A 17,211-nucleotide genomic window follows, 5' to 3' on the forward strand; every position below is an offset into this window, starting at 1 on the left:
TCTTAACTTTTTTCTAGTGGGTCTCTTTATGGCTTGTTGCCACATAAAAATTAAAAAATACTAGCTAATTTTTATTTCAACCGTAAAACTTAATTTGAATGCTTAATTTATTTTTGGTGAATACTATTTTGTTTTTTGCTAACATAAAAACTCTTATTTTGAGTTGATTTTTGTTAATAATTAAACAATCTTGATAATTACTTTTGTGAACAACATCATAAAAATCTTATAAGAATTTATTTGTTCCAAAGTTTCAATAACATTTAGGATTAATGACATATTAATTATGATTATTTTAGGAATTTTATCATTAAGTTTTTTTTACACATGCTGCCATCATACTTTATAATTTCCATATATTTTATTATTATATATATGTTTTTTTAATTTTGGCCAAGTTTATTATTATGTTACCAACAAAACTTTGTCAATCTTTAGGCACACACTTTTTTTATGCTGAATCTCTAGGATGCACTTTATTACACATTTAAGAAATGGGTAAAATGTTGTAAAAAATTTTAAAAATATAATGATAAAATATGCCGAAAAAATTAAATGATAAAATTTACAAAATAACAATAATTAAGTTTGATAAATAATTGGAGATGCTGTTTTCCTTTTTCTTTCTCACATTTCAATTTGCTACTGCAAAGCGAATACTCATTCCTTCCTTCAAATCCCCCTTCTTCTCTCTTCCTTCAACCATCGTTCGTTCTGATTGAACTTTGCTAGGGTTTCAACCTCTCTCACTCTCAGTAAGCAAAGTTACCGTTTTTATTTTATTTTATTTTATTATTATTACAAGTTAGGATCTGAATTCGTGATTCTGTAATACGAATCAGAAAAAAGATTCCCTCGCCAAATCCTGTAATACTAAAGTGGAGAATTTCTGTCACAAATTTTTTATAACTTCCATTTCTCTCCTTCTCTCTATTCTCCTTCGTTTTGTAACTCTGCAAAATCCATTTCTCAGGTATGTACAATGTACGGATTCATTCTTACATTTGATTTGAACGGTTCATTCGTTGTGGGTCGTCTTCAAAATGTGTTTTTTCTCAGTAAAGAAACACGCTTGCACACTCTTATGCTGTTTTGTTGTTGTTTATTTAATTTATTTTGCTTAGCTGCGAAATCTGTGCGATAATTAGGAGGTTGCAGAAACGATAAAGTTAAACTCTTTTTCACTTCATAAATGAGCATGGGAATACGTACGACTGATTCTGGAACTATGGTGTGATGGGATATCCTTCACCAAAAAAAAATGATTTTGTTTTCTGATTTCAATGGAAAAATAATGTTAAAAAAACTAAAAATTTAGGTTAGTGTTTTTTTTTATATAAAAAAACAGTTGATTTATCTGCTTATTTTTGACTTTTTATTTCTTTCATTTTTGCGTGTAAATTTAAAATAATTTTAGTTGGATAATGCCAGCCAAGTAAGAATTACTCGAAGTTCAATTTATGAATGTTTTTAGCATAATACTATGAATGTTCCTGCAATAATTCAGTTAAAGATAGGTGTAGATAGCTTTTAATATTTGTTTGGTTGTTTGGAACCACACCAATAAATAAGGGTTTTCGTAGACCAGTTTTTGGTTGTAGGAGGTTGCTGTGATGATGGTTCACTAATTCCTAATGTCCGTAGAAATTAATGCTCCCTCCATTCCTATTTATAAGACCCAATTACCTAATTCATTTAGATTAAGAAAAATGGTTAATTTAATTAATAACAACAAATTTATCTTAAATTTATAACTTTTTTCAAAACTATCCTTGTCATTAATATTTTTTCTCTTCTAATTATTTGTCAATATATTCTCTCTCTTCTTTTGATTAGGGGTATTTTTAGTCTAAAAATAATTAATGAAGGAAACATTATAGATTGAGTCCTATAAAAAGAAACAAACACCATTTCAAACTTGGGTCCATTAAATAGGACCAGAAGGAGTACAATAGGTTGACTTAAAGTCTAAAACAGACAACTTAGAAAATACTTAGGAAAAATTACACAATTCTACACTATTATAAGTTTATGAATTAGGTATAGTGGACAAATATATTTTTGTACGCATTTGGTGTTGACAAACTTCGATCACTAAAGTAGAAAGTAAAGTTGGATAAAATTTACTATTTGCTTCAATTTGTTGTAGTCTTTTTCATATACAATATGCTAATGCTTGTGTTTTGGCCATGCTTAATATTGGGGTAGTATATTTTTATCTGCTCTTCATTTCTATATTGTCATCTACTGCAGTTATTGACTTCTTATCCTTAACTTTGCAGCTTTCTTTTTGATTTTGAGAGGTACCAAATCATTCTTCATTCTTCTCTTTGGCAAGTTCACGCCTGTTTTACTTACTGGTTGAAATATTGTGATAGAGATTTGTGTAACATTGCAAATTCTCCCGTGGACCTTGTGGATTCGAGAAATGTTGCTCAAGTATCATCATCCTATTGCAGAAGTCCTTTGGAAGGTGGACATATTAAGTTGTTGTTTGGATTTGAAGTTTAATTTTTTAAATCAGGAATTCCTTGCACCATAAAGAAACTTCCAGTATCCCTGTATTTCTCTTTTCAAATTGTTGTCAGATGTCAGAAATTGACTTGGCAGTTATTAAACCTGAGGTATGCTACCTTTTTGTATAAGTGAATATATACTTTTTATCTTAAAACCTTCTTGGCCGTGGCCCAATATTTCATTTGAGTTGTACTGCTTCCTTTTTTGCTTTTGGTAGTAACTGTTTACTTATTCCTTTGACTGATATTAAAAAACTATGTATTCTCTTGTATGCGGTTTGTTAATTCGTTTCCTGTAATACTTAATAGAAATTACATTTTATTCAATAATTTCGATAGGTTTAGTGCCATTTTTTTCTCTACACGGTTGAATCCCAACATCCTCTCAAATATTGCATATGAAAATGAAACTGTGTTTATTTGATGTGAATTGTGATTATGTGAATACAAACTGTTTTCGAGTGCTCGGTTTTAAACGAGTTGTTTTAGCATTTTAATGACTCTCTGGTCTAGTTTTCTCCTCAATCTCTTTGATGATGGAGATTGTAGGGAGGGATTGTGGATTAAGAATTGACAGCATGCGCATGCATGACCTATCAATTAAATAACAGGGAGTTTCAGGGGTGAATGTCTCTTTCTAGATATTCTTTTAAAACATTTGATATTCTTTGAAAGCCTTAGACATGCATGTGGCTCATACAACTCTGTGCATTATCTTCTCCTTGAATCAGTGAATTAACTTAGTGTAGATGGGTAGTCTATCTTCTCCTTGAATCAATGAATTAACTTAGTGTAGATGGGTAGTCTCTTTAATGGCTTTTGTGTTCCAATTTTTCTATGATTGTATGTTTAGTTGTGTACTTGTCTTGTCTGGAATATCATAATTGCTATTCTTTAATTTAACGCAATGAAATCCACCAAAAAAAAATTAATGCAATGAAACTTCCCTACAAGAGAATCAAGACCTTCCATTGGTTACTTTCTTACATTGAAACTGAAACTCTTCTTTGTTTGTATTTTCAGATGATGAAGCTGTATGTCTGGCTTCAGACTTCAGATGATTCAATCCAACAAGTGGAACAAGAAATTGCAATGTTTTGCCCACTGATATGTCAAGAAATAATACAAAAAGGCATGGGATCTTCCAAGAGTTGTGCAATATGTCTTCCTCAACAAGTCAGTCCTGCCATGTTGAGCTTAATTCTTGACTATTGTCGGTTTCATCAAGTACCAGGCCGTTCAAACAAGGTTTGACTTCTTTTTTTCAATGCTCCTACATTGTTATTATCTTCATAGTTGACAAGACGATCCAAGCCTGAACAATAAATGTGAAAGGTATTTGACTTAGGGATTATTCTTTTTATAGGAACGTAAATCTTATGATGAGAAATTTGTTAGGATAGACACAGAGAGGCTTTGTGAGTTGACATCTGCTGCAGACAGCCTTCAGTTAAAACCTTTGGTGGATCTTACCAGTCGTGCACTTGCTCGAATAATTGAAGGGAAAACACCGGAGGAGATACGTGATATATTTCATTTGCCTGATGATCTTACAGAGGTGTCTGGTGCTTGTGAGAACTCTGTATGCCAATTATATCTTTTTGGATTTTCTATTTTCATTTCTCACGCATTCTTTTGATCCAGGAAGAAAAGTTGGAGCCCTTGAGAAATATAACGGCTGACCCAAGGATCAGACTTTTGAACCGTTTGTATGCCAAAAAGAGAAAAGAACTAAAAGAGCGTGAAAGGTTAAAGGTGCCACCAAATTGTTTCTTACTTTTATCTTCAACACATTTTATATGTCACACTGTCAATGCCAATTGTAGTCCTTATTCCTTAATTAGGTCTTTCTGATTGAACTTTTATTGATAAGAACTGTACAGATCAGTGTTGTCAGTGGTGTATTGCATATTTACATTTTTTCAACAAGGCAAAAGATATTGCATATTTGCATTAACTTCCATAGACATAGTTTTACGACAGATTGCATAGTGTCACCATTTTTTGAAGCAAGGCAACAATGTTGGAGAAAATGTAAATTTATTTTGATAGAAGAGATTCATATATATGAAGAGAAAATTTATAGTTTAAATAGATTTTTGGTTCTTATACTTTACCTTGATTTTGGTTTTGATCCCTATATTTTTAAAAGTTTGGTTTTTGATCCTTAGTTTTACAAGTTTAGGTTTTGATCCTTGTAGTTATATATTGTTTTGGGTTTGGCCGCACAATTTTTTTGCTTCTTCTACCAAAGCTGTCAAACACAAGTAAGCATCTCATCCGTTGCTTCTATTCCAAAGATGCACCACCAACCATTGACAAAACTGGTGCTGATGTGTTCTTGCTTCATTTATATTTCTAAATTGTAGATAAGTTTTGATTTAAATAAGAATAAATCTGTTTGCATGTTTCAGAATGTTGAAGTTGAGGAAGAGCATGTTGATGAACGTTCAGTTGATGACCTTTTGTCTTTTATTAATGGAAATGATGGAGGTAAATTGAACATATTAATCTTCCCTTTCTTTGTATTCACTTCATGTTTTTCTGTCTATAGATTGATCAAATGTGTACTTTTCTCATTCCTAATTGGTGAGGACTTTCTATTTAATGTTACTCATTGGCCATAAAAATCTTTTCTGAACCATTAGATGAGCTGATGAATTGACTTGGGCCATTATCCAATTGGGCAATAAGTTCCTTCATATTCACATTGTAATTCTGAATGCTAGGATGCACAGATAACTGTTCACTATGGGTGGTCTGTAGGTAAAGATGATGACATTCTAAATTTGAGAGATTAGGGCATTTTTAGATGATAAATTGTTGCTAGTCTCCAACAAAGTTTATGACAGCCAGGCTGAAGTAGTATAGGCAAGAAGAGTGCTAAAGTTTGTCTCCTTTTTTATATGACAAGCATTTTACCCCTTCTTTAACTAAATTTCATGTAAATTGATGTATAAGAAATATTTAAACATGCCTGCAAAATAATTTGACTTCATAAGTTTATGATTGTAGGGAAATATTGTGAATTATAATGTTTTGAAATAATTTTAATTAGAAAAAAATAAAGATATTTACGAGAAGAATTGACTCAATTCTTTATATGTATAATTTTTTATTTTCTTGGTACCAAATTTCATTAATCTTGTGACAGTGCACTTATTTTGTCACATCATTTAGGACTAGTTTTGATATGATTTTTGGGATGTGTAGCATCACTAAATGCCTTTTGAAATATTTTTGAGATTCTTTTAGAGAGGAATTGTCTGAGAGCTATAATTTTTTTTATAGTTTTCTTCAGTTCTGCTTTTGAATTTCTTACTGGAGGTGAAGAATTTTGTTGCAGATCCAAAGGGAGTTAAAACATCAAAGAATAAAAAGAAGAACCGGAGGAAAAAAGAGCAACAGAAGAGCTCTTCTTTGAAGGAGGAATCTGAACTGAACAAAAAGGTGGTTTTAAAAGTTAAATCATTTGGCACTGTCCATTTTGAATGAACATGGCTATGGTCTTATTACCACAACGTTAAAGTGTTTATTGCCTTTTTCTTCTTATAATAGGAGGTAAATGGTCATGATATCAGACACCAAAGTTCTGAAGCTGAGAGAATTAGCGAGACCTTGTATTTACCCTATGCAGATGATGACACATTTTCTCCTAAGGTTGAGTTTGATGATGGTGATATAGATGATGAGATCGATCCTGCTTTAAAGGAAAAAATTGACAGGTAGGATTATTTTCTGACTCAATGCTTTATACTGTATTGTAATGTTTTTAAAACCTATTTTGTATTTTTCTTGTGACTGGTATCATCTTTAGCATAGTTGCTCTTCCAAGTCACTAGCTTTTTTTCTGCTTATTCAGCCACATTGCTGAATAGATCTTATATGGACTATTGCATATACAGAGGACAAGGCCCTGGAATGATTTGAACTCTATTCTTATGCCTTTTTGGTTTTCAAGGAGTGTAACCTATGAGTTCTGCACACTTGAGTTAAGCCTAGTGGCAATGTTCATGACACTCTTTATTTATCTTCATGTTTTTTACCTTTTCATTTTAGGTAAACAAATTTATCTCTTTGATATATAAAGAGATGTTTGCATGGTAGTTTACACTAGAGTGCTTTTAAGATGATGGTATGATGCACCCTGAAATTTATTTCCACGGTACCTTTTGATGCAGGGAAGTGGAAGATTTTGCCCGCAGATTAAATTCTGACTGGCCAGAAAGAATGCAAGAACTTTTATCTTCAGGGAAAGAACGGGAGACAATACTTTTTACTACAGATGGTTTTCTAAGGCGACATGCTTGTAAGTTTTTGCCTTGTGTCACAGTATTTTTCCTTATCCATCATATGCTTTCTAGCTGAACTTAAAAAATAATTTGTATTTTGTGCTAAAAAAATTCTTTTCTTTTTCCTTTCTCCACTCTAGTTTCTTTTTGCATCTTCTACTTTTTTTTCCTGTTAGTGTTGGTGACATGAATTCAGTTTTATAGTTTCACTGCTTTTTTCTTATTATATATACTTGATGATGCCTGTTAGTCTGTTAGCTAATCCTGCTGTGCAGGGTCAAATTGTATAGTGCCATATCCTGTCAATTTATAAACAATGATGTGCTATTATTGCCAGAGATTTTTACGCTCACCTTATTTTTGTGAGTGTCGTAATTTCTGATTGTTTTGTATTTATATGATTTGTGCTTGAATTCATTCAGTGTTTGTGCATAGGGTCTTGCTAATGAGTCTGATGTACACTGATTAAGAAATCAATAAATAAAAAGCTTTTACTAGAAATGTTGCTGTTTCTTATAAAACCTGATTCTTTAATCAGTGTTGTTAAGTGGCCTTTGGGAACTACTCATCATTCTCCTTAGTAATAAAGCACTTTTTTAGAAAATATGCTCCAAATTCATCCCATTTCGACTCTTCTAGTGTTATTCACAACTCACTAAATCTCTCTTTCCATCTTCAGGACTGGACTTAGAATGGAATTATGGAAATGAATCCTTATCAGAGGCTTCAACAATTTTGAGATGCTGGCGGGAGCAAGAAAAGTTTTGCATGCCAGTTGTTTTTCTTTTTTTGCATTTCCATTGTTATATTCTATTCTTTGCAGTTCATTTTTGGTGCCCAATTTTATTCCGGGGACTCTTGTACTTTAAGGTCATAAAAAAAAAAGCTCCTAGTTTGTATGGAATATTAATCCTTTATTTTTGTGCCTTTGCAATTTTGGTTTTTTATTTGTATGGAATACATTGATTTTTTTTTAAGACATTTGGTGTGGGGGTAAGGATTAATCTTCACTGCTTCACGAGTAAAATTCACTTAACTTGACTCATGAAATTTGGTTTAGTGAGTTTACCATGTGATTTTTTTTTTTTCCAAAATGCTCATTTTTATCGATAAATATTAATTATTAATGGTTAGTTTTTTATTGGCGGGAGAAATTGAATACACATAATTTTCTTCCCTATCTTCTCCTTTCTTTTTTATCTTTCTAATATTTATAACGAATTCAATGATAAAAAATGTTTAATGTCTTGAAAATATAAAAAAGACATTCAATACTTATTATCCAATTAGTAATAAGAAGATATTGAAAGAAGATTCACAATTATTGTTGTACAATACAAATAATGCAATGTTTAGGGACAAATAGATGGATCCTTCGAATTCCCTTGGGCCGAACATGGTCTTCGATATGTTTTTCACTTTTTCTTGATTTAGTCAGAATTTCCCTGTACGTGGCTCTCTCACTTTGAACTAGATAAAGCTAGTGGGGTTCATGATCCATTCGCCCCTAATTTGATTTAGGTTGAAGTTAATCTTGACGGATTTAAAATTTAAAATTTAAAATTAGTGCCTGATATAATATTAGAGCAAATTTAAGCTGTATTTCGGGATGTCTTAACTCGGTATGATATTATATTATATATTTTTCTGAAACTTTCTAAACAATTTTTCTCTTAACGTGATGAATAATATTTTATATAATAATATTTTTTTATTGAAATTGATATATTATATTATTTAACTTAATTATACATAAAATTAAGATTGATATATTATGCTAAAAAATTGAACTAATTTACTCTTATATTATCGAATTTTATTCAGGATTGATTTCAAATTCAAATGAATAATTCAATTTTATGTCATATAGGGAATAGGATAAAGCTTGATGAAGTTTCTGATGAAAAAGGCCAGAAATTACAAGTATGTTTGGTAAGGTTCATACTTGAAATGATAGTTAAGCCTTGAGACTCTCTTGAGTTCTATCAGATGGACTAGTTTTTTGGTTTAAACTTTTCTCTTGTGCTTAAGTCATAACAAAGGATCCGTGTTCTACTATCCATATTTTCATAAAAGAACTAGCATATGCGACACGACATTGAATAAATCCATGTCTTTCCTCTAAATCTCGAAAGTTTTAAATCTTGCAGAAATTAAAATTTAGCTAACTTCATGTTCAAATTTCATACAAGTATACAACAATAGTAACAGTAGTTAATAATAATGATACAAACACAAGTTATGGAGATATGGTTTTGATCAGACTTTTAACAGCAGCTTCTCAGTGTTAGCAGCCTTTTAACAGTCCTTCCCTCTATGATTGGAGTTTCCTAAGCATGTCACTTTGCTTCTTGGTAAAGACATGGTTTTTTATCAGACTCTCCTTGATGCAAAGCCATCATCAACCAGGAAATGGAATCTCCATCTGCTATCTCACAAAAAATAAGGTTACAATACACAGATTGGTGGGTCCCCTTGAATATCAGAATAACTGGGTAATATCTCTCTCATATCTTAACTGCTGATTTATAACTTTTAAGTCCATGCTATCATATCATACAATTTGGCTGAAATTCTGTTACAACAAAGTTACAAATGTTACATAATGTCCTAGGAGGGTACAAGTCTGCTGCTGATTAATGGTGGCTGTCAATTGATTGGTTATCCTCTTGGATATGAGGGCAATGCCTTTCTGGTTCCCCTCTTGTCCATAAAATCTTGAGCTCCCCTCTCTTTTTTCCCAATGACAAAAAGGTGCCTGAAAAAGGACCAGATTTTAATGTCATGCAGTACCTAAATGTCTACTATGTCAGTCCTTGGGCTGGTAGACCAACAGCAATCAGTTTTATCAAAGCAATGTCAGCTACACGGACCAATTGATGTTATTGCAGTCTGTCAAAAGATAATTTTCAGTAAAATCATTTTACTTCTTTGCCCACATCCACTTATGAAATTTTTCACTACATGCAAAAAGATTATATTTGCTGCAAACTGTCTGATATAACTCCTTTTTTTGAAGTGATACTAATTACTAATTAGCATGATTTAAGCAAAGGAACCTTCAACAGCCAATAGAAGAGGCTCAAATATAACACCAAGGAGTATTTTTTGCAGATGGAGGGAAGTATGAAATGTAAAGATTACACACCAGCATGCCATCATAGGTGTTTCTACTTTAGATTTAAATGAGTCTGATTAATTATACTTGCCAAGTGTAAATGGGACTATATAAAGCAAAGCTGGCTGACCATGCCCATCCATCAAGTTCAAAGCCACATATGTGATGAGGAGACCTGCAGATAAAAATTCAAGGAATGATGTAAAGGACAAAGCCAACAGCCACTTCCACAGGTGAAGATAGGACTATAGGGAAGAAGCAAGCAAACAGAACTGTATTGGAGTTCTTAATAAGTTAATGTTGTCAAAGTGTTGCACCATTGGTTCCTTATTAATGCTAAACAGTAAATTGACAACATATTAGATCGCAGTACTGCATGCATAGGCCTAATGCATTATGATGAATTAAACTAGAGATAAACATCTTTAAACCCTTGCCTATTATGCTACCATCCAAAGACACCACTAACTTGACAAGTTTGCAATAACATGTTAAGTTGATGCACTTAAAAATGTGCATCAATTTTTAAGCCAGTTTCCTAGAATGTTCCCTAGTTAACTTATTAGAATATTATTAGAATAGCCGAGCATATAATATTTGAGGAATCTAGCATAACAGTTAACAGGTCCAAAGATTTTCACATTTTTTCATGAAAACTATCCCAGAACAAACATTTCATACCTAAACCGTAGGCAGTCATTGCCCACAAGAAGTATCCAGCCCGAAGGTTCTTCTTTGCCAACCAATCATACCTGTAAAGTTAGTTATCAATAGAATAAGTCCATGAACTGTTAACATGATGAAAGACCATTACCCTTTCCATCTATCTAAAACATTTTACAAGGAAACAATGTGGTCAGGTATTCTATCACCAAAAAATCAGTAATACAAGGAAGTCGAAGATGAGTAGGAGAGGTATGTATTATGACTTCCAATTCTACCTTAGTGAAAATGCCACTATAAGTCCTGGTAAGATTATGTCCCCAAATCCGATGATACTGTAACCACCCCAAGGATCAAATAGACGTGGTATCTTGAGAAGCATGGGGATACCATCTTCTCCACTCTTATCACCTCGAGCTACCTGTATAGAGAAAAGTTATATTAATTTTAACGGGAAAACAGTATATCATGTATGAGGCCAAAATCAACTTTGGGAAGAATGGTAGAGGGAGAACTTTCTTTAAAACACTCACCACTATCATCACACTCTCATGGAACCACCGTTTAGAGACAAACACCCAAAAAATGTCATATAGGAAGGCACAACTGAGAAGAACAGTTCCAACCTGATTCAGAAAAAAAGGTATATGTCGGTCAGTGGGTGCTTTTTTGTTCATAATAAAAGTTCAGTAGTATCCAGCAAAGCTATGTCTTCAATGATTTGTCAGTTTAACTATTATATAAATGCCCCATGTGTGACTCCTATTCTTAAATTCAAGAGTATCACAAACAAGTAAATAAGGACATAGCGCCTTAGACAAGTTTTTTTAAAAAACCAAAGAGTGAGAAAAAAATAACTATAAATCATTAATTACCTTGAGATTTGGTATGCGAACAATCTGAAGAACTGTAATTATCAATGTGATACCCTGAATGACAGGAGGCAGAAAAAGAAAAGTAAACAGTTAAATAAATATTGATCTGCCTCTTAATATCTTGGAAGTTTTATATTATAAACACTTACAATCTTAAATAAGGAGTGTTGGTATTAACTAGTAAGAAATCCTAAAAGGAAGAATTTTAATTTTAATTTATATTCAAAACTACATTAAAAGGGAACAAGTATTATTAAGAGAAATAGATTTTTTAAGTGACAAGAGAGGAAAAACATTGACGTGAAGCAGAAAAATAAAAATCATGGGAATGGAAACTAATAACAGGTATATCAATGGGTCAAGATCAATCTCCGACCATGTTTCATTTTGATGATTAGTTACAGCCAAATTTCAGTAATATAAAAGCAGAGATTAGGAATTTGATTTTGTTCTTCAAAACTTTTCCATTGATCAATAGCAAAAGAATGCCCTCCTTGATACTTAGTTCATGATTCCACACTACCAGATACTGTTAATGCAATAAATAATTAGTTATTTGATCTGTATGATATGTAAACCAAAACAATACATTTGAAGCCACAAATGTGGTATCCTACAGTCATTGTTTTAAGGGAAATAAGTGTTTTTAGTCCCAATATTTTCAGTCAAACTTGGTTTTATCCCTGTACTTTCAAATTGGTGAATTTAATCCTCCAACTTTTGAAAATATGTGAAAGTAGTCCCTCTTCATGTTTAAACTTAACATTTAGTGGCAGTTTTTGACTGCACAAAGTTGAAAGAGGGACTAAATTCACATATTTTCAAAAGTAGAAGGACTCAGTTCATTAATTTGGAAGTAAAGGGAACAAAACCAAGTTTGACTGAAAGTACAGGGACCAAAAACATATTTTTCCCTTTCAATTACAACTAGAGAAAGAGTATCAGATTTCATGCTAGTTTAAGAACATTTTCAGTTTTATACCAGTGATGTTTGAATGTTGGAAAGCAAAATCTAAGTCATGCTGCAAGTGGATTTCTTATGATTGTATCACAATTTTCTGTACTTTAATCAGAAATGACAGCCAGTCCAGTCCAAAGGGATAGAAAATAATAAACATTAGAAAATGTAAAGGAAGAAAAAAAGATAACCAGAAGATATAGTAAAATTAATAGATTTATTTTCTAATCAAAAGTAAAAAAACTATTCTTACAAGGATATCCTGACCAATCCAAGCAAACGATGCATGGCGATAAACTGCCCAAACCACAGCAAACACTATGCAGAATGGAGTAACAGCAACTGTCAGATATGAGACAGCTCCAAAGAAGGGTATCTTCACAAATGTTTGAGCAGGTTGTTGAAACCATCTGAAACTATAAGCATTTTGCTGTCAATTTCATATCTTAACTAAAGAAACCGATAGAATGAACAACGAACCATGAACCCTACAGCAACAAACTTCAAGCTGAACTAATTTCTTTTTCAGACAATATTAATTTATTGCAATGTTGAGACTAAAGAAAGCAGGAAAAACCAATGTTGATGCAAAAATTAAATAAAATACATCTTTGAGCAATATTCACTCGGAGCTATACGTGTGTCTTGCTATATTTGGTTATGAAATAGAGTTCATTACCACCTAAATGCTATATTTTTCAGGAAATAGGTATACAGAAAAAAATGATGGCTATGTCAATTAATTCTCACCCTAATTTGCTACCATTAATATCAACAATAAACAAACCAATTAATCATAATTTAACAACATAAGTAAAGTATGCTCCACAACATGATCTTTGGGTCCTAACAAATGTAGTTATATCTTCTTTCAGTTACAATGAAAATGTTGATTATTAAAGGAACAAGATATATAACTCAACAGGAAAAGTTGGCAGATTAGTTATTGTATCCTTCGCTCATCCAACCACCTTCCTTTTCTATAAAATACTTACCATGATAACAGAGCCACCAAACAAGTTTGTAGACCCTGAAAACACATGAAGAATATAAAGATTTAGCTGCTGTATGACAACAAAATCATGCTATTTCTTCACTCATAGACTTTAACTCCAAGTAATTACTAATGCAAAGATTACTAAACAATCATGGAGTATCTGGCTCAGATAAAATATGAGCCTTAAGCATAACCTAGAGAATTCTCAACTAATGTTCATGAGCTAGCTTACCAAATATCTTTACCAATCGAAAGAGCATTCTGCCACTTGGTTTTCTTTTTATTTTTGTTCAAATTCCTTTTTTTATATTTCCTTTTTGATTTCACTATAACTAATTAGAGAAGAAATTTGTCATTAAAAGTTCACCCCAAGGGACACCCCCCACTTGCAATCTAAGACATTGCAGCTGCCTTAAAGAAGATACACAATGATGATAAGTAAAGCATGGCAATCTGGTTGATCAGTAAATTGATTATAATCTAGATTAGAGGAAGGGGAATACTCTAAATAAACAAGAACTAAGCATTGAACAAGAACAACTCACCTCTATCCCACCAATGCAAAAGAGAACCACCAGAACTTCAACAAACCAGAATGACATTAATTTATACAGCATAACCAAGAAGCAAGAAGCAATCACAACAAATAAAATTGCTGCTACAGTACTGATTTCCACATAACCACTGGAGCCAACATTTTCTGTATTAACGTAGTCCTCTGAAGCATCCTGCAAGTAGTTGGTCCATATATTAGTAACTAGATTAATGAGTTTTCAAATGAGGGGAAATATTTCTTTTAAAGGGGGAAAAACTTGCTGATATTAAAAGAGAATAAAATCCTGTTTTATATTACCTCCCTGACACGTATAAAACAAAGCAAAAGCTTTATTGTTTTTATGTATTTGTCTTTTCAGCATTTTTTGGTTTGGTTCTGTTTAGCTCCTACTCATTTTTCTATTCTTATTATTTTCACTCTATTTAGAGATAGTAAAGTTGGCACAAAAAAGGAACTAGGTAACCTTTAAAAGCTTCTCTTGCTCAATTGCTGCTTCTCTAGCACTCCAGGCAGACCAATAAGAAGCAATTAAAATGGTACCAACAGCCATAAGCCACAAAAACACTTCCGCAACATCAACCAATGGACGCAGTGGAGAGTATAACTGGATTGACACTAAAGAGCAGAAATTGTACACGCAGAAGTGCAACCGATATCAAGTAAGGCACATGTTCACATCATATATAAAATATAAGCTGTCATTTTAAAAATTAAATTGTCCTGTGCCAAAAGAAAAACCATAATTAATTACACAACAAGAGACAGCTCATAGAAAGTCAATCATACCATTGGATTTATTTTCTATATGCCTTTCCAAGGTCAATCCAGCATCTTGTGGAAGCATGACAGCAGGTATTCCAATATCAACATCAGTTTCATTTTCTTCACAAACCATCTTGAAAAGTTCTGTATAGCGATGAAATACATTAGTTTCTCAAAACACTGTAATATTTTTATATTTTATATAAAAGAAATATTTGCTTCAATTGTTGCAGTTTTCTTTGTATATCCTAATAACTAATAATGAAAAATATTACTTAGCATTCTGTGCAACTAATGTCCCCAAAATCACCTCTAACCGTGAAAGCACTAATGGACAAGTGATGAACAAAATAGACTATAAGATCTCAAAAAGCATTAAAAAGAAAATGTAAACACCTGTACGGTAGTTTATAATGAGGATGGCTGAAGCACCAGCTTCATCAGCTATATTTGCCTTGGTTGTGAAACTACATTTTCCTCGGTGCACCAAAATGATCTCGTTGGTGAGCTAACAAGAGTACAAAGTAATACAAAATACAAATTACTTTTTGAAAAACAAAATAGAGCTTTCAATCTAGACAATTATGCTTCACATGCAAGTAAAGTTACATTTGGTACGTTTTCTAGCTTAATAACTAATTTAAATACCATATTCTTAGGCTTTGTACAACAATCAGGAGGATCAGCCATGACAACTCTAGAAAGATTGGCCCGTTTTTCTTTTGATTCCAATGTAGGGCCAAATCTTGCACCAACACCAACATACTCACTGTTTTCCACACCATCAATCCAAGTGGGGACTTTTACCTAACAGAAGTGAAGAAATTGATCAAAGCTGTTAAATAAAAATGCATGCATATGTATATATGGCAATTCACAATTTAAGAAAACAGAAATAGCCTGCATAGCAGGTTGCTGGAAACCATGAAGACATAAGCTAAAAGAATTTTCATAATCAGTTCACAAAATATAGTTCCCAATCAGCTGGCTACAATCAAATTTTGTTCTCAGTCAAATTTAGAGTACATTCACAAATAAATAAATCCCTATTTTCACCACCTAGATAGCCCACCAAAGAAGGTCAATCAATAAAAAAAAGGGCACTGAACTGCAGAAATTTTACAGGGACAGATAAAGGGTAAAAGCATTTGGAGAAGAAAATAAACAAATTCAGGTCTTTCAGTAGTATCTAGATTCTAGAAAACAACCCCACCTGGATCAACCTCAAGTGCCAAAGGTACAAGTTTGCATGACAACAATCATGCAAAAGAAATGGAAAAGTGATAACAAGAAACCATAGATATCAAATACAAGATATTAGTATATTACACAAAATTAGCATACTCTTAAGTCTAACAAACTTAGACCTCTCTGCTGCAAAAGCTATAAACACATCACCTATGAGATGATTATGAGTAAAAAAAATTTACTTCAGTACACAACCAAGCACTGTGACATGGAATCTATAAAAGGCAACATAAAACAATTTAGCACGCAACCTCTAAAACTTAAGCAAGCATTGAGCAAACACCACAGCATCATTGAAGGTGCAGATCATCTTTCCACAATGAAAACTCAAATCAAATCAAATACAAAACACACACATGCTTTTAAAAAATATAAATTAATCCCACCCAACTCTCCAATTTTCATTTCCTTAAAAGCGAAGTATTTTTTTTCCCCATGTTTTCCAAATCCCTTCATTATTCCAGAACTTCCCCACTAAGCAAGCATCAGGCCAAGATCAAAAGTTAAAAACCTCCAAGAATGAACTTTTTAAATTGCAATTCATGTGCAGAACACAGAAAAAAGAAGAAGAGAAAATTGGTACCAAAACAAAGTTGTTCTCACAACCAGGTCTTCTTGGGGCAACATCATCATGGTGAACTATATCCCCACCCAAAACCAAAGTAACAGCTCCAAACAGGAACACATAGATCACACTATATATAGCTCCAAGTGAAACCATGCTGAGAAGTGAGAACTGAGGCTCTTGTGATGCAAAATTCAAGGAGAGAAACAAAAGGGGTGTCAGAGAAAGCAGAAAAAAAAATCCGTTTATTTTAGAGAAAATGAGGAATTTGGAGAGGAGGAAGTGGCGGTGGGCAGAAAGAAGAGAGAGAGAGAAGAAAAGGGTAGCAGATTTTATTTATTATTGTTATTAGTATATTATTATATTGTTTTCTTAATTTTTGTTTTGTCGTTTGTAGGACTAAGAAAAAAAATACTAGTACTAAGAAAATGCGTGTGTTAACTGTTGAACTAGAAGTCTAGAACTTGCGATGCTATGTTGATAGTTTCACAGTTGAGTGTGACCGCCATGTGTTCCTTTATGAACTTTGGATTTGATTTCGATGTCTGCATTTACTCATGTCCAAGTTATTAATTACTATGTCACTTTGTCATGGACTAGTACGGCATAACGAAGTTAACAATAAACCACCACTTTAACGTCTATCTACTCAGTTTTATTC

The 17,211-nt window shown here is 32.6% G+C and overlaps 2 protein-coding genes across 7 annotated transcripts; one reads left to right on the forward strand and one right to left on the reverse strand.

Moving 5' to 3' along the window:
• Positions 1–623: 623 nt before the first annotated feature.
• LOC114405736 (SKP1-like protein 21) lies at positions 624–7,818 on the forward strand. 6 transcript variants are annotated; one of them, XM_028368210.1, is made up of 13 exons: positions 624–755; positions 2,283–2,303; positions 2,379–2,624; positions 3,540–3,764; positions 3,883–4,074; positions 4,161–4,271; positions 4,718–4,843; positions 4,931–5,009; positions 5,863–5,966; positions 6,075–6,241; positions 6,698–6,825; positions 7,084–7,170; positions 7,488–7,818. In XM_028368210.1, exons 3-12 carry the CDS (start codon positions 2,589–2,591, stop codon positions 7,119–7,121), a joined length of 1,206 nt encoding a protein of 401 aa, XP_028224011.1. In that variant the 5' UTR covers positions 624–755; positions 2,283–2,303; positions 2,379–2,588; the 3' UTR covers positions 7,122–7,170; positions 7,488–7,818. The 6 variants fall into 6 exon arrangements, with proteins under 6 accessions (XP_028224011.1, XP_028224013.1, XP_028224009.1 ...); XM_028368212.1 differs by having other exon boundaries at positions 2,283–2,624; positions 4,718–4,783; XM_028368208.1 differs by lacking the exon at positions 2,283–2,303 and having other exon boundaries at positions 2,304–2,624.
• Positions 7,819–8,923: 1,105 nt separating this feature from the next.
• LOC114405737 (signal peptide peptidase-like 4) lies at positions 8,924–16,869 on the reverse strand. The gene is made up of 14 exons (XM_028368214.1): positions 16,569–16,869; positions 15,386–15,544; positions 15,134–15,245; positions 14,762–14,881; positions 14,439–14,590; positions 13,965–14,147; positions 13,418–13,452; positions 12,676–12,838; positions 11,465–11,518; positions 11,123–11,215; positions 10,868–11,010; positions 10,608–10,678; positions 10,018–10,101; positions 8,924–9,566 (listed from the first exon to the last, which is right to left on the reverse strand). The coding sequence occupies exons 1-14, from the start codon at positions 16,704–16,706 to the stop codon at positions 9,445–9,447; spliced, it is 1,629 nt and encodes a 542-aa protein (XP_028224015.1). The 5' UTR covers positions 16,707–16,869; the 3' UTR covers positions 8,924–9,444.
• Between the last annotated feature and the right edge of the window lie 342 nt (positions 16,870–17,211).

This window comes from Glycine soja, chromosome 3, assembly GCF_004193775.1.
Source record: "Glycine soja cultivar W05 chromosome 3, ASM419377v2, whole genome shotgun sequence".
In the NCBI taxonomy this organism is placed as follows: Eukaryota; Viridiplantae; Streptophyta; class Magnoliopsida; order Fabales; family Fabaceae; genus Glycine; species Glycine soja.

Bases quoted from the DNA above. Each gene is read 5' to 3' on its own strand.
- LOC114405737 (XM_028368214.1), bottom strand. From the start codon at position 16,706: ATGGTTTCACTTGGAGCTATATATAGTGTGATCTATGTGTTCCTGTTT. The intron at 14,148-14,438 runs GTTACCTAGTTC...AACTACTTGCAG, and splicing joins AGCAAGAGAAGCTTTTAAAG to GATGCTTCAGAGGACTACGT. The intron at 11,011-11,122 runs GTGAGTGTTTTA...TTCTCTATACAG, and splicing joins ATGAGAGTGTGATGATAGTG to GTAGCTCGAGGTGATAAGAG.
- LOC114405736 (XM_028368210.1), top strand. From the start codon at position 2,589: ATGTCAGAAATTGACTTGGCAGTTATTAAACCTGAG. The intron at 5,010-5,862 runs GTAAATTGAACA...ATTTTGTTGCAG, and splicing joins TATTAATGGAAATGATGGAG to ATCCAAAGGGAGTTAAAACA. The intron at 5,967-6,074 runs GTGGTTTTAAAA...TTCTTATAATAG, and splicing joins AATCTGAACTGAACAAAAAG to GAGGTAAATGGTCATGATAT.